This window comes from Taudactylus pleione, unplaced genomic scaffold (genome assembly GCF_031769625.1).
Source record: "Taudactylus pleione unplaced genomic scaffold, aTauple2 ptg001067l, whole genome shotgun sequence".
In the NCBI taxonomy this organism is placed as follows: domain Eukaryota; kingdom Metazoa; phylum Chordata; class Amphibia; order Anura; family Myobatrachidae; genus Taudactylus; species Taudactylus pleione.
The window spans coordinates 146,899-174,143 of NW_028285468.1; the positions used below are offsets into that span (position 1 = coordinate 146,899).

The 27,245-nt window shown below is 44.1% G+C and overlaps 1 protein-coding gene across 1 annotated transcript in view; it reads right to left on the reverse strand.

The window, feature by feature from the left end:
* The window catches only part of LOC148453884 (uncharacterized), an 80,095-nt gene that overhangs the window by 52,438 nt on the left and 412 nt on the right, over positions 1–27,245 (reverse strand). Inside the window, exons 2-7 of the mRNA XM_088461561.1 lie at positions 24,755–24,912; positions 23,932–24,114; positions 23,173–23,251; positions 22,965–23,062; positions 22,457–22,799; positions 16,279–17,186 (exon numbers count right to left, since the gene is read on the reverse strand). Coding sequence (XP_088317687.1) covers positions 16,279–17,186; positions 22,457–22,799; positions 22,965–23,062; positions 23,173–23,251; positions 23,932–24,114; positions 24,755–24,832 — 1,689 coding nt within the window. The 5' untranslated portion in view covers positions 24,833–24,912. The remainder of the gene's footprint in view (positions 1–16,278; positions 17,187–22,456; positions 22,800–22,964; positions 23,063–23,172; positions 23,252–23,931; positions 24,115–24,754; positions 24,913–27,245) is intronic.

The following is a 27,245-nucleotide window of genomic DNA, read 5'->3' on the forward strand; positions in this document are numbered from 1 at the left end:
TGTCAGTGTAACAACAGTATATTTAGACATTGAAGATATAATAGCTTTAATTTAAAAAAAAATTTGCAATGAATAACTTTTGCACTATTGGGGTAAGAATTTGGTATTGGGATTGCGTAGAATAAAAGTATTGGGAAATATTACTGTTACTCATATGCTACTGAGGACAATGCCTAGAGTTAATTTCATTATCTATACAGGACACTGTAATAACTAAGGTTAGGCTGTGGGTGAGATACTTTGAGGGGGTTAAAGTTAAGCTGTGGGGGGATAGTTAGGCTGTGGGTGGAAGGCTTAGGGTTTGGGGGGTTAGGGTAAATCTGTGGGGGTTATGGTTAGGCTGTGGGGTGGTTAGGGTTAAGTTGTGAAGTGATTGGGTTAGGCTGTGGAGACAAGGTTTAGACTGGGGGTTAGGGTTAATCTGGGGGGGCAGTGTAAATCTGGGAGTTATAGTTAAGCTGTAGGGGATAAAGTTGGGCTGTGAGGGGGGTAGGGTTTAGCAGTGGAGGATAGAGTTAGGCTGTGTGGGATAGAGTTAAGCTGTGAGGGGATAGGGTTAGGCTGTGGGGGGTGTCACGGCCAGGGTTTCTCGGCATGGTAGTCACCGGGTATTACCTGTGAGGTTGTTATGGTGGGGGGTCTCTGGCAGTGGTGCTGGTGTTTGGCGAGGGGCATTGGCTGCGTGTGGTTCTGTGTGGACACATTGTCACTAGGCCTGGTGAGGTCTGGCGGTGTTTCCGTTCGGTTGGCATGGGCGCCGCCATCTTGCCTGCGGCCATGTGATTCCAGCTGTCCAATCCTGGTAGGTCATGTGCTCATTCCAGCCAGTCACAGCGCGGCACTGAGTATTTAGGAAGGTCCAGAGCCTTCCTTCCTTTGCCAGTGCAACGTGTTTCTCAGCTGCGGCTGAGAGAGAGTACCTGTGCCTTACCTGACTGCTTGTAAATGCTACTAGCCTGAACCTTGCCTGCTCCAACCTGCTGGACTTACCCTGCACCCTCCATATACCTTTTGACCTGCCTGAGTACCTGAACCTGCTGTTTCCCTGCACCTTGCCTCCATTCACTCCCAGCTGGACTCACTACCTCAGCCTGCATTTATGACAGCTCACCATACCTGCATTCAGTTACAGCTCATCAAACCTGTATTCAGTTACAGCTCATCATACCTGCATTCTGTTACAGCTCACCATATCTACATACTGGACTGCCTCTGCCTGTCACTATCATGACATTCTCCCATTAACCCCCACTAGTTATCAAGTGCACTTTAGTGCTATACCAGGACTTTTCATTTGCCATTCCGATGTCTTCTAAGCCACTTATTAAAAACTCCACTTTTTCATTTAAGTCTGCTTCTGTGTCTGCTCCTATCACCCCCCCGGGTCCACAACAAATTCAGAACCTCACAGTTTGAACGGCCCCATGGATCCGGCCACGGATTTATTTTGCTGTATTGCTGGTCATTTAGAAAACCTGGAAGCTATACAACATCAAATGGCTCAGTTTCTACAGGAGATGTCTAAATGCCAAGATAATCTGCAAACCTCATTAATCACCCAGGGGTATCAGCAACTTCACCTCCTCCTGTGCCTGGTAATACAGGGACCAGGGTATCCCCTCGTCTACATCTCCCCATGTCAAGCAAATTTGATGGCAATCCTAAACTCTGTCGTGGTTTCTTAAATCAGTGTGATATACACTTTACATTACAGCCTGATAACTTCCCCACTGCTAGAACTAAAGTGGCATACATTGTGTCTTTGTTGACCGGCTCGGCTTTGGATTGGGCCTCCCCACTCTGGGAACGTTCAGACTCGCTGCTGGATAACTATACAGACTTTATCTTCATTCAGGAGGATTTTCGATGAACCTGGACACACAGTGTCAGCATCGTCCAGCATCATGACCCTGAGACAAGGAACCCGTCCTGTCAGCCAATATGCAGTACAGTTTCAAATCTTGGCATCAGAGCTTAAGTGGAGTGAGGAGGCCCTCACCTCAGCCTTTTGGCATGGCCTTTCCGACCGATTAAAAGATGATCTGATTACCTGTGAGCTTCCCACTAATTTAAATATGATCTCACTCTGCAACAAAATTGACCTACGCTTCAGAGAACGTCAGGCTGAAAAGCACAGAACTGACCGGCAAAGGTCATTTACGCCTCCCTTGCCTACCCGTCGACCCCATCCTCCTATAGATGAGGAGTCTGTGCAGGTGAACCAAACCCATCTCTACAAAGAGGAACGTCAGAGAAGAATGCTAAAAATCCTCTGTAATGCGGAGATTCGGGTCACCTGGTGGCCTCCTGCTCACGCAAGTCGGTAAACTCCCGTTCCTAACTGACCTTGGGGACATCAAGTTAGGAGTTATATGCCCGTCCCCAAATACTAAAGATTTCAAGATTTCCTTAGCTTTGGATCTCAAGCCCAACCCTGTCTTCGTCTCTGCTCTACTAGACTCTGGAGCAGCCGGAAACTTCATCCAGCCTAGTTGATAAACTACAGATTCCTTGTTCATCTCTCAAACACGCAATTTCCCTGACTTCTGTAGATGGACGTCCTCTAGCTAAAGGAGTGGTCACCAAGGAAACTCAACCAGTATTGGTTTGTGTTGGGGCACTCCACTCCGAGTCTTTAAAGTTCTTAGTGATACCAGAGGCTTCTCAAGAAATTATTTTAGGACTACCCTGGTTACGCCAGCATAATCCCAGGATAGACTGGTGTTCAATGCAGATTCTTTAATGGGGAACTGCCTGTCAGAAATCCTGTCTTCCCAAAATACAACCTGTAAGAAAGACAGCTTTGTTAACATCTCCAGCTATTCCCAAGGAGTATCAGATGTTCTCTGATGTTTTTTCCAAGCAACAGGCGAACGTCTTACCTCCCCACAGAGAATGGGACTTTCCTATCGAGCTGCTGCCTGAGATGCCACCCCGTGGTCGCACATATCCTCTATGCCTGAGACTCAAGCTATGTCTGAGTACATCCAGGACAACCTAGCGAAGGGTTTTATTCATCCTTCCACCTCTCCCGCTGGAGACGGCTTCTTTTTCGTTGGCAAGAAAGACGGAGGCCTAAGACCTTGTATAGATTACCGGGGCCTCAATGATATAATGATTAAGAATCGATATCCTCTTCCCCTGATCTCAGAGTTGTTTGACAGAGTTAAAGGGTCCATCATATTCTCAAAGCTGGATCTGAGAGGGGCTTATAATCTCATCCATATTCGTGCTGGCGATGAATGGTAGACCGCCTTTAATACTAGAGATGGACACTTTGAATACCTTGTGATGCCCTTTGGGTTGTGCAATGCCCCTGCCGTGTTTCAGGGCTTTGTTAATGAGATTTTCCGGGACTTGTTGTACGTCTCGGTTGTAGTTTACCTGGACGATATATTGTTTTTTTTCGTCTTCTGTAACAAAACATCACGAACATGTGAAGGAAGTATTGTCCCGTCTGAGAAAGAACCACCTTTACTGCAAACTGGAGAAATGTGTCTTTGGGGTTCCCAGTGTGCCATTCCTTGGTTACGTCATCTCTGGCTCCAGTCTAGAAATGGATCCCAAGAAGGTGCAGGCGATTTTGGATTGGTCCCGTCCTCAAACTTTGAAAGCCATCCAGAGATTGCTTGGGTTCGCCAACTACTATAGACGTTTTATTAAAGGATTTTTATCATTATTGGCCCCCATTACCGCGTTGACCCGAAAAGACGCTAACCCTGCCCTATGGTCACCTGAGGCAGAGACTGCCTTCCAACTTTTAAAACAGGCGTTTATTTCAGCACGTCCTACGACAACCAGATCTGGATAAGCCATTTCTAGTGGAAGTGGATGCGTCATCAGAGGCCGTGGGTGCAGTTTTTTCCCAGCGTTATGATGATAATAGAGTTCATCCCTGTGGGTTTTTCTCCAAGAAATTTTCTCCTGCCTAAAGAAATTATGCCATTGGTGAACAAGAACTTTTAGCAGTGAAGTTGGCATTAAAAGAATGGAGATACCTGCTGGAAGGGGCCAAGTTTCCCTTCACTGTCTTCACGGACCATAGAAATCTTCTCTTCCTAAAGAATCTTCAGTGCGTGAGTCCTCGTTTGGCCCGATGGGCAATATTTTTTGCTCTGTTCCAGTTCACCCTGACCTTCCGGTCTGGAGTCCTTAATCAAAAGGCAGATGCTCTGTCCAGATCTTTCCTCTGTGATAACAAATCAGAGAATCAACAAAATACCCCTGTTTTGGAGTCAAGAGTCTTCGCCACCTTACAGTTAAAGCCCCCTACTAGGAAGTCCTTTGTGGCCCCAGAGTTAAGGAAGCAGCTCCTCACCTGGGCTCATTCCTCTCACTTTGCAGGTCACTCAGGTACCCGGAAGACCTTGGAATTTTTAAAAATACGCTACTGGTGGCCATCCATGAAAGCAGACGTGTCAGAATTTATTTCTTCATGTTCTTCGTGTGCCCAGCATAAATCTTCACGTCAGGCACCGGCTGGTGATTTGTTGCCATTAACTATTCCATCACGTCCATGGACGCATCTCTCCATGGACTTCGTCACGGATCTGCCGAATTCTCAAGGGTTCACTACCATCTGGGTCATAGTAGACCGATTCTCTAAAATGGTCCATTACATACCACTAAAGAAATTGCCTTCTGCTCCTCACTTGGCTCACTTGTTCGTTCAACATATTTTCCGTCTCCATGGTCTTCCTGCTGAGATAGTCTCTGACCGTGGTGTTCAGTTCACAGCAAAATTTTGGAGAGCCGTATGTTCTGTATTGCAAGTAAAGCTAAATTTTTCTATGGCTTATCACCCACAAAGCAACGGTTCCACTGAGAGGGGTAAACAAGACCTTGAGACCTTCCTGAGGATTTTTATGACAACTTCCCAAGACAATTGGTCTGTTTTGCTGCCATGGGCTGAATTTGCACATAACGCCTCCTACCACTCTTCCACGAACCAAACGCCATTCCAAGTGGTCTATGGCCTTCATAATCGGATCCGTGAATTTCAAAGCCTGCCCATCTTTGATGTCCCAGCTGTAGAAGACACTGTACGGAAATTTGCATCAATCTGGTCTCAAGTTCGTACTGACCTGGAGCAGGCGTCTTCCCGTTACAAATTTCAAGCTGATAAGAAGCGTAGGAAAGTACCACGTCTGCAAGTTGGAGACAAAGTCTGGTTGTCCACCCGGAACCTACGGCTTAGAGTACCATCTATGAAATTTGCTCCACGCTTCATCGGGCCCTTCTCCATCATAGAAATCATTAACCCTGTGGCTTATCGCCTTCAGCTACCTCCTTATCTGAAAATTCCCAATTCCTTTCATGTCTCCCTGTTAAAACCCCTGGTGCTAAACAAATTCCACAGAGTCCTGCCTGCTTCTCCCTGTGTCCAGACTGAAAGGGGTGTGGAGTATGTGGTCTCCCAGGTCTTGGATTCCCGTCTCTGCAGAGGACATTTGCAGTATCTACTGGACTGGAGGGGCTATGGCCCAAAGGAATGTTGTTGTACCGATGCCCGAGATATCCATTGCTCCTGCACTCATCAAGAGGTTCCATGCTGCCCATCCAGAGAAGCCTGGTGAGTGTCCTGAGGCCACCCATAAGGGTGGGGGTACTGTCATGGCCAGGGTTTCTTGGCATGGTAGTCACCGGGTATTACCTGTGAGGTCGTTATGGCGGAGGGTCTCTGGCAGCGGTGCTGGTGTTTGGCGAGGGGTATTGGCTGCGCGTGGTTCTGTGCGGGCACATTGTCACTAGGCCTGGTGAGGTATGGCGGTGTTCCGTTCCGTTGGCATGGGTGCTGCCATCTTGCCTGCGGCCATGTGATTCCAGCTGTCCAATCCTGGTAGGTCATGTGCTCATTCCAGCCAAGTCACAGTGCGGCACTGAGTATTTAGGAAGGTCCAGAGCCTTCCTTCCTTTGCCAGTGAAACGTGTTTCTCAGCTGTGGCTGAGAGAGAGTACCTGTGCCTTACCTGACTGCTTGTAAACGCTACTAGCCTGAACCTTGCCTGCTCCAACCTGCTGGACTTACCCTGCACCCTCCATATACCTTTTGACCTGCCTGAGTACCTGAACCAGCTGTTTCCCTGCACCTTGCCTCCCTTCACTCCCAGCTGGACTCACTACCTCTTCCTGCATTTGCTACAGCTCACCATATTTACATACTGGACTGCCTCTGCCTGTCACTATCTGGACATTCTCCCATTAACCCCCACTACAGTTATCAAGTGCACTTTAGTGCTATACCAGGACTTTTTCATTTGCCATTCCCATGTCTTCTAAGCCACTTATTAAAAACTCCACTTTTTCATTTAAGTCTGCTTCTGTGTCTGCTCCTATCACCACCCCGGGTCCACAACAAAATCAGAACCTCACAGATCCCCCAGATCCCTGACAGTAATAGTGATCACAACAAGAGGGATATGGAAAATAAACAATAAAATAGATCCGCAGGGTCAAGGATTTACTAGATGCCCACCAATCCAGTACAACCCAGGCCTGACCCTGCCTATATCAGCAGGTGGCCCCAGGCCTTCAGGCATAGGAGCAGGAACTGCAGTCTGATAGAAATTAACCCATTAAGCCCTGAGGATGGTAGAGAACCTGGATTCTCTATGTTCTGATAGGAAATATACCTAGGGGCCACTTTAGAGACTCATTTTAGTGAGATATGCGACAAGACAATAATATGGAGTACCAGAATCTATACTGAGAAGAGTACCTGTACATAGACATAGAATGCATTAGTTATCCCAATTAAAGGGACATATCTGTAGTCATAACCCCAGTTAGGGTTTATAAACAGGTTTTCCCGAATATTAGGAAATATTCATACAAGGAATGGGAATATATATACATACATACATACACATATATATATATATATATATATAACTATACACACACACACACATATATACATACATACATACAGTGTATCCGGAAAGTATTCACAACGCTTCACTTATTTCACATTTTGTTATGTTACAGCCTAATTCCAAAACGAAATGCATTTATTTTTCTCCTCAAAAGTCTACACACAATACCCCATAATGACAACTTGTAAAAAGTTTTTTTGCCATTTTTGCAAATTTAATAAAAAAAAATAAAACTAAGAAATCACATGTACATAAGTATTCACAGCCTTTGCTCAATACTTTGTTGATGCACCTTTGGCAGCAATTGCAGCCTCAAGTCTTTTTGAATATGATGCCACAAGCGTGGCACACCTATCTTTGGGCAGTTTCACCCATTCCTCTTTGCAGCATCTCTCAAGCTCCATCAGGTTGAATGGGAAGTGTCGGTGCACAGCCATTTTCAGATCTCTCCAGAGATGTTCAATTGGATTAAAGTCTGGGCTCTGGCTGGGCCACTCAAGGACATTCACAGAGTTGTCCTGAAGTAACTCCTTTGAAATCTTGGCTGTGTGCTTAGGGTCATTGTCCTGCTGAAAGATGAACCGTCGCCCCAGTCTGAGGTCAAGAGCGCTCTGGAGCAGGTTTTCATCCAGGATGTCTCTGCACATTGCTGCATTCATCTTTCCCTCTATCCTGACTAGTCTCCCAGTTCCTTCCACTGAAAAACATCCCCACAGCATGATGCTGCCACCACCATGCTTCACTGTAGGGATTGTATTGGCCTGGTGATGAGCGGTGCCTGGTTTCCCCCAAACATAACGGCTAGCATTCACCCCAAAGAGTACAATCTTTGTCTCTCATGGTCTGAGAGTCCTTCAGGTGCATTTTGGCAAACTCCAGGCGGGCTGCTATGTGCTTTTTTCTAAGGAGTGGTTTCCGTCTGGCCACTCTACCATAGAGGCCTGATTGGTGGATTGCTGCAGAGATGGTTGTCCTTCTGGCAGGTTCTTCTCTCTCCACAGAGGAATGCTGTAGCTCTGACAGAGTGACCATCGGGTTCTTGGTCACCTCCCTGACTAGGGCCCTTCTCCCCTGATCGCTCATTTTAGATGGCCGGCCAACTCTAGGAAGAGTCCTGGTGGTTCCGAACTTCCATTTATGGATGATGGAGGCCACTGTGCTCATTGGGACTTTCAAAGCAGCAGATATTTTTCTGTACCCTTCCCCAGATTTGTGCCTTGAGACAATCCTGTCTTGGAGGTCTACAGAGAATTCCTTGGACTTCATGCTTGGTCTGTGCTCTGACATGCACTGTCAAGTGTGGGACCTTATATAGACAGGTGTATGCCTTTCAAAATCATGTCCAATCAACTGAATTTACCACAGGTGGACTCCAATTAAGCGGTAGGAACATCTCAAGGATGATAAGTGAAAACAGGATGCACCTGAGCTCAATTTTGAGCTTCAAGGCAAAGGCTGTGAATACTTATGTACATGTGATTTCTTAGTGGGTTTTTTTTATTAACTTTGCAAAAATCTAAAAAAAAACTTTACACGTTGTCATTATGGGGTATTGTGTGTAGAATTTGGAGGACAAAAATGAATTTATTCCATTTTGGAATAAGGCTGTAACATAGCAAAATGTGGAAAAAGTGAAGCGTTGTGAATACTTTCCGGATGCACTGTATATACATACACACATATATAAACATAGTTGCATGGGAAGTCAATCTCTTTGAAAGGAAGAGTTAAACCAACAGAGCAAGTCTACTTGTCAGACTCCTACATTAGGAGATCAGCATGCTCATATATTACTTAGAATACTGCATTCTTAGTGTCTTATAATTTATAATACATGTTTAATCATGTAACTTTTTGTTGAAAATTTTTCTACATATAAACAGAACAAAAAATAAATACGAATAAGTTTGCAAAAAACGTGTTGCCAGCAAAAAAAAAAAAAAAAATCAATAAATAACAAAATATACATTCAGAGGGTTATCAGTGATAAGCTGAACCCGTAAACACAGATATAGCATATAAACACCTCACGCATGGAGGTAAAAAGAAAATGACCAAATGAAAAGAAAGGAAAAGGGGTAAACTAAGGAGACAAGGAGCGGGAAGATAGAAGGGGATAGATTACACAGAGGGATCTCACACAGGTCTACGAAGGCCCAGTGAGGAAAGAGCACATCTATCCCATAGCTTGTGGCATTTGGGAAGGGCCTTATGACTAATATAAACATAACGTTCATGGTCAGTGGTATCACTAACCAGCACCCACCACTTGTGTATGTTGGGAGGATCTGGAGCACACCAGGAGCGGGCAATAATGTGAATAGATAACGTTTTGCTTCTGGAGGAAGTAATGATGGGAAAGTAAATTGCATATCCGACCACACTAATTTCCAAAAATCATTAACCCTAGGGCAATCCCATAACAAATGCCAAAATTCACAGCTAAGAGCATGACATTTGGGGCAATTAGTTGGAATATTAGTATCAATACGTGCAATAGGAATGGGAACGGTAGGATCTGTGGAAAATAAAATAATGGATTTGTTGGAAACGAACACAAGGGGAAGTGTACCTTATAGAACCCAACAACTGAGACCATTGCTTATCTTGAAGAGAACACAAGGGGAAGTATACCTTATAGAACCCAACGACTGAGACCATTGATCATCTTGAAGAGAACACAAGGGGAAGTGTACCTTATAGAACCCAAAAACTGAGGCCATTGATCATCTTGAAGAGAACACAAGTGGAAGTATACCTTATAGAACCCAACAACTGAGACCATTGCTTATCTTGAAGAGAACACAAGGGGAAGTATACCTTATAGAACCATTTGATCATCTTGAAGAGAACCCAAGTTTGATTCCCATTTATTCCTAAGGGGAAGAAGGACATCTGGCAAATTTATGAGATGTAAGATCACTATAAAGATAGGAGACTGTCTTACAAACAGGTACTTGAAGGAGTGTAAATTTAAGAAGAAAAGGTGTTAATAAAATAGAATCAGATCCAAACTGAGTGTTCAGGGGTGCAACGGAGCTGAAGGTATCTATAAAAAGCTGTACAAGGAAGGCCAAACTCCATACGCAAATGGTCATAGGAGTGGAGCACCCCATTATGAAACAAATGACCAGTAGTTTTGATACCATAAGAAATCCAAAAGGTCTCCGATCCCAGCACATCCAAAACCATCATTAAACCACAGGCAGACATCAGGATCCACACCCTCATCCCCAAACAATCCCTGAGCAAAGGGCAAAACCAGTTCAACTTGTCGAAGTAAGTGGAGATATCTATCCGGCATTTTACGGAGAATAACATTTATAAAGGAGCTAAAGGGGACCCTGTTTGCTCACCAAGAAATCCCGCCAGAGTGGTGTCAGTACCAACAGATAACCAGGGCACCAAATGCGACAGTTGTGACGCCAAATAGTAAATATGTAAATTATAAAGGGCCAATCCACCTGCAGATTTAGGTACTACATAGGGTACGGAGAGCAATCAGATGTCTCTTATCCTCTCACACAAAAACAGGTAAAATAAACTCAATATGGGAGAAAACTTTTTTAGGAATAAATACAGGTGAATGCTGTAGGACATAAAGGTATTTAGGCTAAATAGACATTAATGGTAATGGACACCACATTAAGTTCTACAAAATCAGCAGGATTAGGCGAGATGAAGACACCCACATACCGAAAGGAGAAAGTCCATTGTAGAGGGCAGGAGAGAGAAGGGAAAAGGCAGGAACCAATCAAAGGAAAAATACTAGACGTGGACCAATTAATCAGCAACCCTGAAAAACAATCAAAATGCTTAATAATGTCCATCAAACATTCTAAAGATGGGCCCGCGTCCACCAGAAACAGCAGAATATCACCCGCATAAAGAGCTTTTGTGTCCATTACACGGCCCCCCCCGCAGGCCCTGAATAGCTGAATCCGGGGCCGGGTTAAGGTTTGTGGAGCCCTTGGGGCAACAACCTTGTGGGGCCCTTTTCAATATAATTGTATTAAAAGTATATACATATGTATATTTGTGCAGGAGAGCTGCATGGGCAGGCAGGACAGGGAGTGGGTGTGCTTGGGCAGGTGCGCAGATACTGCCCCGACACGCCAGGATACGGGGAAGCACTGAGTGGCCGGGACCTCCATCACCACGCTGCAGCCATCCCGGAACACGATACAGTCAGCAGGGGCAAACGCAGGATTTTACAGGGAAGGGGGGAGTTCCGTATATATAAATATATATATATACACACACCACACATACATATATTTATATACTTACACACACACTGTGCTTATAGATATACACAAATACTGTACATATATACACAAACATACATACCTACATACACTACCGTTGAAAAGTTTGGGGTCACTTAGAAATTTCCTTATTTTTGACAGAAAGCACTGTTTTTTTGATGAAGATAACATATTAAATTAATCAGAAATACACTCTATACATTGTTAATGTGGTAAATGACTATACTAGCTGAAAAAGTCTGGTTTTTAAAGGAATATCTACATAGGTGTATAGAGGCCCATTTCCAGCAACCATCACTCCAGTGTTCTAATGGTACATTGTGTTTGCTAAGCGCGTTAGAAGACTAATGGATGATTAGAAAACCCTTGAAAACCCTTGTGCAATTATGTTAGCACAGCTGAAAATGGGTTTGCTTGTTAGAGAAGCTATAAAACTGGCCTTCCTTTGAGCTAGTTGAGTATCTGGACCATCACATTTGTGGGTTCGATTATACTCTCCAAATGGCCAGAAAAAGAGAACTTTCATGTGAAACTCAACAGTCTATTCTTGTTCTTAGAAATGAAGGCTATTCCATGCAAGAAACTGGCAAGAAACTAAACATTTCCTACAACGGTCTGTACTACTCCCTTCAGAGAACAGCACAAACAGCTTCTAACCAGAGTAGAAAGAGAAATGGGAGGCCCCGGTGCACAACTGTGCAAGAAGACAAGTACATTAGAGTCTCTAGTTTGAGAAATAGACGCCTCACAAGTCCTCAACTGGCAGCTTCATTAACTGGTACCCGCAAAATCCCAGTGTCAACGCTACAGTGAAGAGGTGACTCCGGGATGCTGGCTTTCTAGGCAGAGTGGCAAAGAAAAAGCCATATCTGAGACTGGCCAATAAAAGGAAAATATTAATATGGGCAAAAGAACACAGACATTGGACAGAGGAAGATTGGAAAAAAGTGTTATGGACAGACGAATCAAAGTTTGAGGTGTTTGGATCACACAGAAGAACATTTGTGAGATGCAGAACAAGTGAAAAGATGCTGGAAGAGTGCCTGACGCCATCTGTCAAGCATGGTGAGGTAATGTGATGGTCTGGGGCTGCTTTGGAGCTGGTAAAGTGGGAGATTTGTACTAGGTTAAAGGGATTTTGAATAAGGAAGGTTATCACTCCATTTTGCAATGCCATGCCATACCCTGTGGACAGCGCTTGATTGGAGCCAATTTCCTCCTCCAACAGGACAATGACCCAAAGCACACCTCCAAATTATGCAAGAACTATTTAGGGAAGAAGCAGGCAGCTGGTATTCTGTCTGTAATGGAGTGGCCAGCGCAGTCACCAGATCTCAACCCCATGGAGCTGTTGTAGGAGCAGATTGACCGTATGGTACGCAAGAAGTGCCCATCAAGCCAATCCAACTTGTTGGAGGTGCTTCAGGAAGCGTGGGGTGAAATTTCTTCAGATTACCTCAACAAATTAACAGCTAGAATGCCAAAGGCCTACAATGCTGTAATTGCTGCAAAAGGAGCATTCTCTGACGAAAGCAAAATTTGAAGGACAAAATTATCATTTCACTTAATAAACATTATTTCTAACCTTGCCAATGTCTTGACTATATGTTCTATTAATTTTACAACTCATTTGATAAATAAAAGTCAGTTTTCATGTAAAACACAAAATTGTCTGGGTGACCCCAAACTTTTGAACGGTAGTGTATATTCACACAGAAAAACATATACACCACACATGCATGTGTCACACATAAATTACACAAACACACATACACTTAACTTGCAGCATCTGCAGACTGCATGTTATGGATGGGATGGCACCATGTTATTAAGCTCCGCCACCTCGTGGCAAAATGCAGCAATTTGCGGGTCAGAAAAAGGAGGGGCCAAATGGCAATTTTAACGCAATCACATCATATTGGCTCCGCCTCCAACCGGCTGTCCTGCGAATTGCAGCATTTTGCTGCAAGGTGGACGGGGCTTAATAAAATATTGCCTGTTTTGGTGCTGTTGCTGTGTGGGGCCCCCCTAGGTGTGGGGGCCCCGGGACAACTGCTTTTGTCCTCCTCCCTTTAATCTGGCCCTGGCTGAATTTGCACAAATGAGACACGCCAGGGGCTCGATAGGCAGTGCAAACAATGCATGGGATAAAGGACACCCCTGGCGTGTGCCACACCCTAGCTTAAAAGGAAGAGGAAATACAACCATTCACCACCACTCCCAGCTAATAAAACGGGAACCAGAACCAAACCTAGACAAGACCTCCCATAAATACTCCCATTCCATGGAATCTAAGGCCTTGTCTGCATCTAAGGAGACCACCACAGCTTCAGGGGCATCCCTATGGGACATCTGCATATGATAGGAAAGGAGCCTAAGATTTTGAGTAGTGGATTTACCTGACATGAAGCCGGTTTGATCAGGATGTATAATAGAATTAATAATAGAATTAAGACGAATAGTAAAAGTTTAGCCAATATTTTTCTGTCAATGGTAAGAAGAGAAATAGGTCTCTAAGAGTCTGGATAAAGGGGGTCCTTCCCAGGCTGTGGGAGCACTACAACCAAGGCCTCCAACATTGATGGCGGTAGACAATCAGCAGTTAGAAGAGCATCAAAAGTCTTGAGAAGATGCGGGATAAAGACGTTTTTACATTTCTGATACACCTCTATCGGGACACCATCAATTCCGGGAGCTTTACAGTGTGGAAAGGAGAAGATAGCAACCTCCAGATCCTCCTCTGTAAAAGGAGCATCTAATAAATCAACTGCATCAGTCTCAAGACAGGGCAGATGGATTCCTTCTAAATAGGCACGAAGCTGGGAGGGAGAATATGACACCTTAGTAGCATAAAGAGAGGAGTAATATTGCAGAAACACATCCGTTATAAAAAGAGCGGAGGTATGCAATATTCCAGAGGAATCAAGGATACCCGAGACTGCTCTGGAAAACCATCCCCTTTTGCCAAATAAGCTATGTAACTCCATCCCAACATCAGCCTGTGAGTATTTCTTATGATGGGGAAAAAGTAGTGTACGCTTAGATTTATCAAACAGGTGATCCGGCCACTCCCGCTGGACATGAAGCATAACCTCCCAATCTGAGATCTCTTTAGACAAGAGGTACTGGGCCTCAGCGTCCTTATAAGCATTTTCCAAAACAGTTTCCCGCTGCCCATGAAATAATTTAATGTTATCAATACGCTTAATAAAGGTGCCCCTTAGAAATGCCTTAAAGGAATCCCAAAGGAGAGAAACATCAGTACATGAGGCATTATCCACAAAATAATAAACCCAAGCAGCTTCTCATTCAGAGCCGGCACCCACTAGGTCTAACCAGAATGGGTTAAGTTTCCAAAAGCGGGCACCGTCCGAAAGGGAGGAACCAATACTAATGCACAGCGGAGAGTGGTCGGAGACACCCTCGACAAATAATCAACTACAGAAACTCTGGGAACCTGAATAGGTGAAATAAAAACCATTTCAATACGTGACAAAGAGCGATGAGTGGAGGACTGACTGGAAAAGGTAGAGGGATAGCGGACACACCAGACATCCAACCAGCCCAATACTGCAATCAGCACTCTCAATGCGGGATTCCAATGAAAGATATGAACACAGTGTTAAAATATATCTCTGATCCTAGGTCGGACTCCTTCCATTATATCCAAGGTTTTGAGATTTCAAGCAGCCATATGAATAGTCGGTACAATTGGTTTCAACACAGTCTTTAGCATCCAAAGTGCAAATTGAATAAGCTGTTAATAATCCACCTGCATTTTGTTCCGGCGCTGCACTCAGTCCTGGAAAGGTTGTGGGGGTCCAAAGTAAAGTCCAATGTTAGCAGGATTCCCAGAGCAATCACCTCAATGCATTTCACTAGGCAAGAGGCACCTAGCTTCCTCAGGAGTATGTGCGTTGGTTCATATTGTTGGGGTAGTTAAATACCCAGGAGTAATTGGTTAATTAATAACACATGTAGTGGCAATAAAATTAATAAATTAAAAGAAAAACCGTCCATCAAACACATTTAATAAAAAAAAGGCTTAAACAAAGCTAAGATTAGGCAATCCCACTTACCCTTAAATGGTGTAGGGAAAATTTATCTTGATCAGAATCTATATTGTACAATTAACGGCAATGCGATCATGTGATAACCTAGTGTCACATGATCGCATGCCGTATTCTCATTGGTTAGACAGAAATGACACCCATAGACCACATATTTCTAAATTCCTGGGCTCCATCATATAGTGTATTCCCCCGGGTAATTATCCGGAACACGTCACCTTATTGGCGGGGATATACACTATCTGATGGAGTCCAGGAATTTAGAAATATGTGGTCTATGGGTGTCATTTCTGTCTAACCAATGAGAATACGGCATGCGGAACAAAATACAGGTGGATTATTTACAGCTTATTCAATTTGCACTTTGGATGCTAAAGACTGTGTTGAAACCAATTGTACTGACTATTCCTATGGCTGCTTGAAATCTCAAAACCTTGGATATAGTGGAAGGAGTCCTAGGTCCTATACCATCTGCTCAATATACAGGATCAGAGATATATTTTAACACTATGTTAATATCTTTCATTGGAATCCCACATTGAGAGTGCTGGTCATTCATTCAACCATTATCATGTGTGGCATTTACTGTTTTACTCTTGTTTTTTTTAGAATAAATAATTTTCATTATTTAAAGATCACCGTCCATCTTTTTTAGCGCTGGTTCTTTTGTGTTTTACTGTGATTGATTTCAGGGTGTGACTATCCCTGTACCAGCCGCTTTTTGTCAGCGCATCACAACCAATTTTTTCTTGTTGTATGCAATTCAGCAATCAATTTAGAAAAAGGGGATTGGGAAGGGGGTAAAGAAATAATTAACTTTCTCCAACGGTCTATGGAAGGATCCATTACATTATTAAAGTCACCCAAGCAAATAACAGGAGTAGAGGGAGAAAGTGAAATAAAGGCAGCAGCCTTACGTAAGACCTCAATAACTCAGTGAAGTCCATATACAATGGAGTATACACGCTGTAAATGTATTCATGCTGGCTTTTATTATTTACATTATAATATACACAGTTTTTTCAATAATTATTATTGATGCCCGTTTCATGTATATTAGCTGACTGAAATTGTATTTCTCGTGTGACATCTCTGATGTGTAACAAGATGCGATTTCTGTGTAAAACATTTCCCACACTCAGAACATGGAAATGGTTTCTTACCTGTGTGACTTCTCTGATGTGTAACAAGAGCTGATTTCTGTGTAAAACATTTTCCACACTCAGAACATGGAAATGATTTCTTACCTGTGTGACTTTTCTGATGTGTAACAAGAGCTGATTTCTGTGTAAAACGTTTCCCACACTCAGAACATGAAAATGGTTTATCACCTGTGTGACTTTTCTGATGTGTAACAAGATTTGATTTCTGTGTAAAACGTTTCCCACACTCAGAACATGGAAATGGTTTCTCACCTGTGTGACGTCTCTGATGCGTAACAAGATCTGATTTCTGTGCAAAACATTTCCCACACTCAGGACATGGAAATGGTTTCTCACCTGTGTGACATCTCTGATGTGTAACAAGATGTGATTTCTGTGTAAAACATTTTCCACACTCAGAACATGGAAATGGTTTCTCACCTGTGTGATGTCTCTGATGTCTAACAAGTTCTGATTTCTGTGCAAAACATTTCCCACACTCAGGACATGGAAATGGTTTCTCACCTGTGTGAATTTTTTGATGTCTAACATAAACTGAGTGACGTATAGAACTTTTACAAGATTCAGAACAAGATAATAGCGTATCACCTTTATGAGCTGTACTGTGTGTAACTAGATCTGAATTATCAGGAGAATGTTCCTCATGATTAGAGGGATCAGATGACATATCCGTACTGTGAAGTGTTGGATGTATATTTAGGGTAATGGGAGTTTCTCCTGGAGAATCTTGTGTGATGTTCTCATCTTCTATTTTAAAATCTGGCGACAAGATGAGATCTTCCTCCGAGATATTCCTGCTTGTGTGTTCATCTACTGGAAACAAATGAGAATAAACAAAAATGTTTACATTGAGGAGCAAATGTTCATGGATGTTTCAGCGCTTTCTTATACTTAACATGTCTAAGACTGAGCTGATCGTCTTCCTATCATGTGGAGTCCCCTCACCTCCCTCAATTTTACTATCCATCGACAACCATTCCATCTCTTCTATCCCACAAGTCTGAAGTCTTGGAAATATCCTTTAGTGCCAACATTAAGTTCCTTTTCCAGTCTTGCCACTTCTATCTTTAAAATATCTCCAGGATCAGCCCCTCTCTCACCCTAGAAGCACCTAAGGCCCTCATCCACTCACTGTTCATCTTTAGACTCTTCTACTGCAACTTCCTCCCATGTGGCCTCCCCAACTCCCACCTCTCTCCCCTCCAATCTGTCCCGGTTCATCATCTCCAAAATAACTGCTTCTGTCTCCCCTACAGGCCCAACACTTGTTCCCTACCCATGTGAGAACCCAATTCAAACTCACCTAAAATGCCCTCAACCAATCATCTCCCCCCTACTTCTCCATTTCCCTCCAGACTACCACCGCCCACTTTGTTTTGCCAAGAACTGGAGCCTCTCCTCTCAACTAATTACATCCTCCCATTCCTGCCTCCAGGACTTTACCTGTGCTGCTCCCCACCCCTGGAACTCTCACCTACTGACTCTACTAAGCTTCACAGATTCTGCAGATCAACTTCTTTACTAAAGCTTTCCTGCTCTCATCTTTACCCACCTCTGTATGCTCCTTGCTCACTATGTCTCCTCTATGTGTCACCCCTGTCTGCCAGCCCCTCCACCTATAGACTGTAAGCTCTAATGAGCAGGGCCCTCTCCCTGACCTATACTATCGCCTCCTCCCCAATACTAACGGCAGCACAGAACCATTGGGCTCAGCCCGTGCTGCTTCTGTGGTTACTGTGACTGTATAAGCTGCAGTGTTGTTATCGCTGGTAAAAAATGAGGGAAAAGGGGATTGAGGGGAGACCCCAAGCACTGGTATCAATATTGGTTAGATACATGAAAGCAGAGAAAAACTCCTTAATCAAATAGTCATAAATGGGAAATAATACTAATAGGTAATGGGAGGTGCACCCAAAAGAGTAAACTACAAGGTCAAAGAAAAGAAAAAGAAAGTACTCTCTATTGTAGGGGCACAATTCTCTGCTATAGAGAAGTAAAACTTAACATTTATTAGAAATATCAATAAAAATAAAATACAGGACAGACAAAAGAGAAGACAAACAACATATATATATATATATAACACAGCAGGGTGTTTGAGAATAAACCAAATCAGTCAGAGAATTACATAACCATCCGATGGTGACCTGCTGATATTTGAGTATGTAAACAAAGTCTCTTCTATCAGGAAATGAGACCATCCAATGAGATAAATATGGGTCTCATGCAAGGATATACAAAATGCAAGAGATCAAAGACAGTCAAAATGATACATAGTTTGTAACCAAGTACAAGAAAAATGGGTCCCTATGACATCATGTTTGGTCTCTAATGATTGCAAAACATAATACATTATAACATACCCATAATAAAATCTGAAAATAGCCTGGGTGAAAAATCTTAATGCCAAAAAAATCTCATGATACTACAATAAGTGTGATAATCAGAATAATATCTATCAGATACTGAAACAAAACGCTGCTACATCTGAGCACTGTGGTAGAGTATGTCCACCAACCAAGTACCCTCTGCGTGTCCCTAAATCAAAATGCTCAGAAACATTTATAACCCAAAGTAATTGCGGCATAATACATCATACATGTCCAGGTTAAATGAATCGTACGCACAATGATTAATCATAAAGACCACAACACATAGATATTTGAGTAATGTAAATAAAAATCGTGAAGATATTGTGGTGGTTAAAGACAAAAGGGAACATACAAAGAATCAGGTATTATATAAAATAGAAACAGAAAAGTAACCACTCACTTATTGTCACAATCCGGTGAAAGTGATCCTCTGTGGAGGACGGTGAGCCGGGGGGTTCAGGTGACTATCGGAGTGACTGTGGCTAGGTCTCCTATTTGCGGCCGAACCCAGGTTTGGCTAGACCTGCCCAGAGGCGCGGAGTCTAACTCACTTGGTGGTTTTCTCCAGTGACCCCTCCAATTGGGATTTGGTTTTCCGCTGCACCAAGTGAGCAGGTCGTGGCCCTCTGGACAGGTACCTGGGAATGGCAGAAGACCGGAACTATATTACGTTAAGTTTATTGCTAGAACACTGGAGATACACTGGAACACAGTTAGAAATCCTGATCACCGGCTTGCAAGAATCACTAAGAAATCCAGGAGCTGACTAGCTCAGCAGCTCAGGGAGATGTGGACACAGGCAGGTACTGGAGTTTGCTAAATATGCAGGAAAACACAAACATATACTGGGGAGTAGAGTGGACTCAAGGAATATATTGGGAATGCTAGAAATGTGGTACTGGACAAAGGCCAAATACTAGGAGAGCTAGAAATGCTGGTACTGGGCAAAGGCAAAATACTGGGAATAATTATATATGCAGGTGCAGATTGCACAGACAAGACATATAGAGAAGATAGGCATACACTGGGAGAGTGCTAACTGCAAGTGCAGATTTGCACTGACAAGACACAGAGCAGATTGACACAGACATGTGCTGGGAGGACCAGTTGTGAGCTAATTAATACCAGCAGGTAATCTGACACTTCAGTGATACAGGGTAATAGCCACAGGAAAGCTGCAATAAAATTAGCAGCACATATACAAAGACACACAGGGAAGGGACATGAAACACTGAAGTACTGTGAGAAAGCTGAAGTCTCAGAGTAAGGTTTAGCATGGAAGCTCATACAGGAAACTGGGAAACTGTGAGCAGGCTGAAGCAACACGCCGAAGGATTTAGCACAGAGCAGCAGTGGGAGTAACACAGGCACTTGGAATAACGAAGTTGAACAGCGTCTTCCTGGAGTTCTGGAGGCGGATTTATACCCAGGGGTAGCAGTTTACTGGAGCACAGCATCAGCTGACTGAAATCATGCTACCATAGGTTAGTAGTACTGTCACATGAGAGGAACTGTCATGGCGGCGCCCATGATGGGAACTCCGATCCCCAGCACACACAGCCGACCATGGAAGCTCGCAAAAAGCACCTAAGGCAGAATACTCAGCCCCACATCCATCACTGCACCAGACGTCTGACCGCAAGGAAGTCAGGGGAAGCCGGCAAGGAGGTGAGAGAGGCCAATCCTAGGCTGAACCCTGACACTTATCAGTAAGGGGTAGGTGGCTGCTGTGTTCCATGTACATAATGTAGTGAATGGAGCATGAGCGGACCTATCACATATACCATGAGGGTATGAAATATAGTCAGGTAGGTATCCAAAAAACTCCTCTGTCTACTACATAGATAGCCTGCTAAATAACCGCAGGCTAACCGAACAGTGAGAGAATATGAATCACCTGAAAACAGGTTGGAGTGTTCAGTGGTAATAATAGGGTGATATGGTGCTCCTGGTGCCAAAATAAATGAGAAGGATTTCCCAGTTGTGGGCTCACTCGCTGGTGTCTAAAATATTTTGTACTGTAAGTCTTCTGCACTATTCCCTTGTTAGGCTTGCAATGTGTTCTGTCTATATACAGCGTAAGGCAAAGCGGACTCCATATATATATATATATAATGATTAATAACAATACTAATATTAGTCCACGATGTATAATTTGAATTTGCAAACTACTGTACAGCTACTTTATTACAATAACTGTACATACAGCAGATATGGCTCCTGCTGCACAGATAAAATACAACACTATGGGGTTACCAAGCAGACGGCATAGACCCAGCCATGGTGACATGTGGTGAGTAACATTCCCCAGCTACTATCATGGGACAGGAAACCACATAAGCCAGTGACACTGGGCAACCAGTCACTTCTCTCACACACACACACTGGAGACGTGGAAGCACAGTAGCTCTGTACACTAGCAGCATGTCCTGGCCACCAGTTACACTACTCACAGGTCTCCAGGTGGACACAAAGGTAGCAAACGGCAATAGTGCAACAGCCACTATATGTCCCTCTGGTCACACTCAGGTGCCACAGTCCCACTGTCACAGTCACAGTACTATTATAGGCTTAATTATTAATTGTAGACAAGCATTGGTGGAAGCACTGTGCAATAATAAGTGTGTGCTTATAGCTTTGTGTGTGTGTGTGTATACATGGTGTTCGTTGTAATGTGTGAGTATATGGTTTTACAGTGCAGGGAAGAGACTGGTCAGATCTCTGGGCTGGTAACACACAGTGACATAATGTGAGGAGGAGAGCAGGATTATAATAGGGGATGATGGCTCCTGATGTATGAGATACACCAAAGAGCGTGGGGAGGAGACTGGTCAGATCTCTGGGCTGGTAACACAGTGACATGATGTGAGGGGGAGAGCAGGAGTATAATAGGGGCTGATGGCTCCTGATGTATGAGATACACCAGAGAGTGTGGGGAGGAGATTGGTCAGATCTCTAAGCCGGTAACACACAGTGAAATGAGGGGAGAGAGTAGTAGTATATTAGAGGCTGATGGCTCCTGACTCCCCCACTGAGCAGATACATTTCCCTCATTATTCCATTCTGACAGAGGAGGGTGTATAATAAGAACGTGTTGTAGAGACTGAGGCCCTGATTCAGAGCCGGAGTCTCTGACCAGAGCGCTCGCTCTGAATCAGGGCCCTCCTCCATTAAAATGGAGTGTCCTCCTGGACGCTCGTATAGCTGTGGGTCACCACCCACAGCATATACGAGCGTCCAAAAAGATGGTCGTGATGGTCTTGACCATCGCGACCATCGGACTTGCGACGGAAACCCTGCGGTAGGGTTTCCCAGCCACAAGCCCTGGAGTGATTTTGGCTCTATCAGAGCCAAAATCACTCCCACTGACATCACTAGTGATGTCAGTGGGGCCGGCTTCAGACGGTAGGCGTTCCCATAGGAACGCCTCCGTCTGGCAGGCACGCCCCCGGCACGCCCATCAAAGGGGGCGTGCTGTCAGTCACGATCGACAGCACGCCCCCTTTGGTGCGAGACCCGGAGCGACAGCTTGGCTGTCGCAGTCCGGGTCTCGCGCATGCGCACGACGGAGCACCCTCCGTCGTGCGCATGCGCAGTGGGGAACATCGACCCACTTGCGAGCGTACTGCCGCTTGCGAGTGGGTCTGAATGACCCCCTGAGAAAAGATAAAATATAACTCTTTTCTTTAATAAGTGTTTATTACTCACCTGTGCTGATATCTGTAGGGATTTCCTCCTCCTTACACTGCTGATCACTCCTCACATACGTCTTTTTTTCTCCCTCTATATCTTCTGCCTTATTATCAGTCACATACGTCTCTTCTTCTATGTCTTCTGTCTGCATATCAGTCACATACGTCTCTTCTTCTCCCTCTGTATCTTCTGTCTTCATATCAGTCACATATGTCTCTTCTTCTTCTATGTCTTCTGTCTTCATATCAGTCACATATGTCTCTTCTACTCCCACTTTTATATCTTCTACCTTTATATTAGTCACATTTGTCTGTTGTTCTCCCTCTATTTCTACCTTATTATCAGCCAGACCTTCACCCTAAGAAACCCCCAAAAATTAAAAGCAATTAAGTTTAAAAATGTCTGATTTCATTAATTAACATTAAGTAGAAGAATCACAGAAAATAATACACACACAGCTTCTCTACAGATCATATAATGAGAGTCACTATAGTGTATTGGTGAGACCCTAAATCCCATCTACCTGATGCTCCTGTGGGGTCCTGTGATTCTCCTCTGTACAATCCTGTGAATAAAGAGGACGGGGACATCTCTCTGGGGTATTTCTGTTACTGGGTCCATCTGTAGGAGACACACAGTGACTGAGTACATTGTATATATGTGATTATGTGTGTATTTAGGGGTCCCCTTACCTGCTCTCTCCTGTACAATAAATGACAGTCTCCTCTTACCCAGTGATGTGAGGGGTCGGTGATTCTCCATCATCACATCCTTGTACAGACCCTTGTGTTCCTCTATATACTCCCCCTCCTGCATGGAGACATAGACAGTGACATCCTGACACCTTATAGGAACCTGACACACAGAATGATACAGTCATCACCCAGACACATCCCCTGGTGTTACTGTATAATGTCCCATTCCCAGCAGTCACCTTTCCAGTCATCCCCTGGTGTTACTGTATAATGTCCCATTCCCAGCAGTCACCTTTCCAGTCATCCCCTGGTGTTACTGTATAATGTCCCATTCCCAGCAGTCACCTTTCCAGTCATCCCCTGGTGTTACTGTATAATGTCCCATTCCCAGCAGTCACCTCTCCAGTCATCACCCAGACACATCCTCTGGTGTTACTGTATAATGTCCCATTCCCAACAGTCACCTCTCCAGTCATCACCCAGACACATCCCCTGGTGTTACTGTATAATGTCCCATTCCCAGCAGTCACCTCTCCAGTCATCACCCAGACACATCCCTTGGTGTTACTGTATAATGTCCCATTCCCAGCAGTCACCTCTCCAAGTCATCACCCAGACACATCCCCTGGTGTTACTGTATAATGTCCCATTCCCAGCAGTCACCTCTCCAGTCATCACCCAGACACATCCCCTGGTGTTACTGTATAATGCCCAATTCCCAGCAGTCACCTCTCCAGTCATCACCCAGACACATCCCCCGGTGTTACTGTATAATGTCCCCTTCCCAGAAGTCACCTCTCCTTTCAGCAGTAGAATGATCTTGTTGGAGAGGTCCAGGATCTTGTGTCTCTCATGTATCAGTGAGTGAGGTGGAGGCACCATGATGAGGTTCTGGGTCCTGCTCAGTCCTCCTGACACATGGGGATGGCTGTTGGGTGTCTCACACTCACCAAATGTCTTCTTTACTACTGTGTAACCCTGTGTTTTGGGGAAAACACAAATATCACTGCATACACACCCAGATCCTCTCACCTCCCCAGTCATGTCCCTGTATTATTATTACTATAGATATAAGTGATGTCACTGTGACACTACCAGATGCCCTCACCTCCCCAGTCGTGTCCCTGTATTATTACTACAGATATGTGATGTCACTGTGACACTCCCAGACCCCCTCACCTCCCCAGTCATGTCCCTGTATTATTACTATAGATATAAGTGATGTCACTCTGACACTCCCAGATCCCCTCATCTCCCCAGTCATGTCCCTGTATTATTACTATAGATATAAGTGATGTCACTGTGACACTCCGAGATCCCCTCACCTCCCCGCTAATGTCCCTGTATTATTACTATAGATAGAAAGTGATGTCACTGTGACACTCCCAGATCATCTCACCTCCTCAGTCATGTCCCTGTATTATTACTATAGATATAAGTGATGTCACTGTGACACTCCCAGATCCCCTCACCTCTCCAGTCATGTCCCTGTATTATTCCTATAGATATAAGTGATGTCACTGTGACACTCCCAGATCCCCTCACCTCCCCAGTCATGTCCCTGTATTATTCCTATAGATATAAGTGATGTCACTGTGACACTCTCAGATCCCCTCACCTCCCCAGTCAGCAGGTAGATGATCTCCAGGGTGAGATTTAGTATCCTCTCATTCATGTGACTCCTGTCCGTGTCCATCCTCAGTGATCAGTGACTTATACAGGACACGTCTCACCCTCACTTGACTTCTAGTAAAGATTTTCTGGTCCTTTACTTGTCTAGGAATACATATATTATAATAAATATCACAGAGTATATGTAACATATTCAAGCAACTCTTAAGCCCTCCTCTTCCACAAGCTATATCACACACCTGATACACACTGATCACTATACACAGGTCACACTGATATCACACACCTGATACACACTGATCACTATACACAGGTCACACTGATAGCACACACCTGATACACACAGGGCCTGATTCAGAGCCGGACGCTCTGACCAGAGCGCTCGCTCTGAATCAGGGCCCTCCTCCATGAAAATGGAGCGTCCTCCTGGACGCTCGTATAGCTGTGGGTGACCACCCACAGCTATAGCGAGCGTCCATGATGATGGTCGCGATGGTCAAAGACCATCGGGCTTGCGACAGAGACCCTGCGGTAGGGTCTCGCTGCCAGAAGCCCTGGAGTGATTTTGGCTCTATCAGAGCCAAAATCACTCCCACTGACATCACTAGTGATGTCAGTGGAGCCGGCTTCAGACGGTAGGCGTTCCCATGGGAACGCCTCCGTCTGGCTGCCACGCCCACCAAAGGCGGCGTGCTGTCAATCAATATCGACAGCACGCCCCCTTTGGTGCAAGACCCGGAGCGACAGCTTGGCTGTCGCAGTCCGGGTCCTGCGCATGCGCACGACGGAGCTCCCTCCGTCGTGCGCATGCGCAGTGGGGCAACATCGACCCGTTTGCGAGCGTCCTTTGTTCGCGAACGGGTCTGAATGACCCCACTGTTCACTATACACATGTCACACTGATATCACACACCTGATACACACTGATCACTATACACAGGTCACACTGATATCACACACCTGATACACACTGATCACTATACACAGGTCACACTGATATCACACACCTGATACACACTGATCACTATACACAGGTCACACTGATATCACACACCTGATACACACTGATCACTATACACAGGTCACACTGATATCACACACCTGATACACACTGATCATCACTATACACAGGTCACACTGATAGCACCATGGTGTGAAGGGAAGGTGTGTGCTATCACATGTTACATATATAGAATAATCCCATATATCTGTTATGGTGCATTCACATGTAACATACATAGAATAATCCCATCTATCTGACATGGTGCATTCACATATAACATACATAGAATAATCCCATATATCTGTTACATGTGAATGCACCATGTCAGATAGATGGGATTATTCTAAGTATGTTACATGTGACTTCCCCATGTCAGCTATATGGGATTATTCTATGTATGCTACATGTGAGAGCACCATGACTGATATATGGGATTATTCTAAGTATGTTCCATGTGAATGCACCATGACAGATAGATGTGATTATTCTATGTATGTTACATGCGACTGCACCATGTCAGATATATGGGATTACTCTATGTATGTTACATGTGACTGCACCATGTCAAATATATGGGATTATTCTATGTATGTTACACGTGACAGCACCATGTCAGATATATGGTGTTACTCTATGTATGTTACATGTGAATGCACCATGACAGGTATATGGGATTATTCTATGTATGTTACATGTGAATGCACTGTGTCAGATAGTTGGGAGTATCCTATGTATGTTACATGTGAATGCACCATGTCAGATAGATGGGATTGCTCTATGTATGTTACATGTGACTCCATGTCAGATATATGAGATTATTCTATGTATGTTACATGTGAATGCACCATGTCAGATATATGGGATTACTCTATGTATGTTACATGTGACTGCACCATGTCAGATATATGGGATTATTCTATGTATGTTACACGTGACAGCACCATGTCAGATATATGGTGTTACTCTATGTATGTTACATGTGAATGCACCATGATAGATATGAGCACTTGGGTAAATCAGACAATAGCATATTAATCAGGTGGTTACCGACGCTTTATTATACAGACGGAATCTTCCTCCTTACACTTACTGTGATTACCTGTATGTATGTATATATATATATTCCCCATACCTCTGAGCACTGGGTGATGATGTATATGTCTGACCATAAATGATAGATAATCACTATATACATCTCCCATCACACAGCTGGTCAGTGCTGAGGGGTTATTGGCTTTATATCGTCTTTCTGTTACGTTCTGTGTATTCCCTGACTTATTGCGCTATACAGATAACACCTCGGTCATTTCTTACTGACACTATTACAGGTTACGTTATATTATTAGTAGGGTGAGTGCCCCAAAATATAGACAAAACTTCCTGCTTCTGTTGTTGTTACCTGTATAATGATAATGCAGCACCAGAGTCTGCTCCAGCTGTATTATAGTAACAAAAGGATCTGTTCCACCTTTAT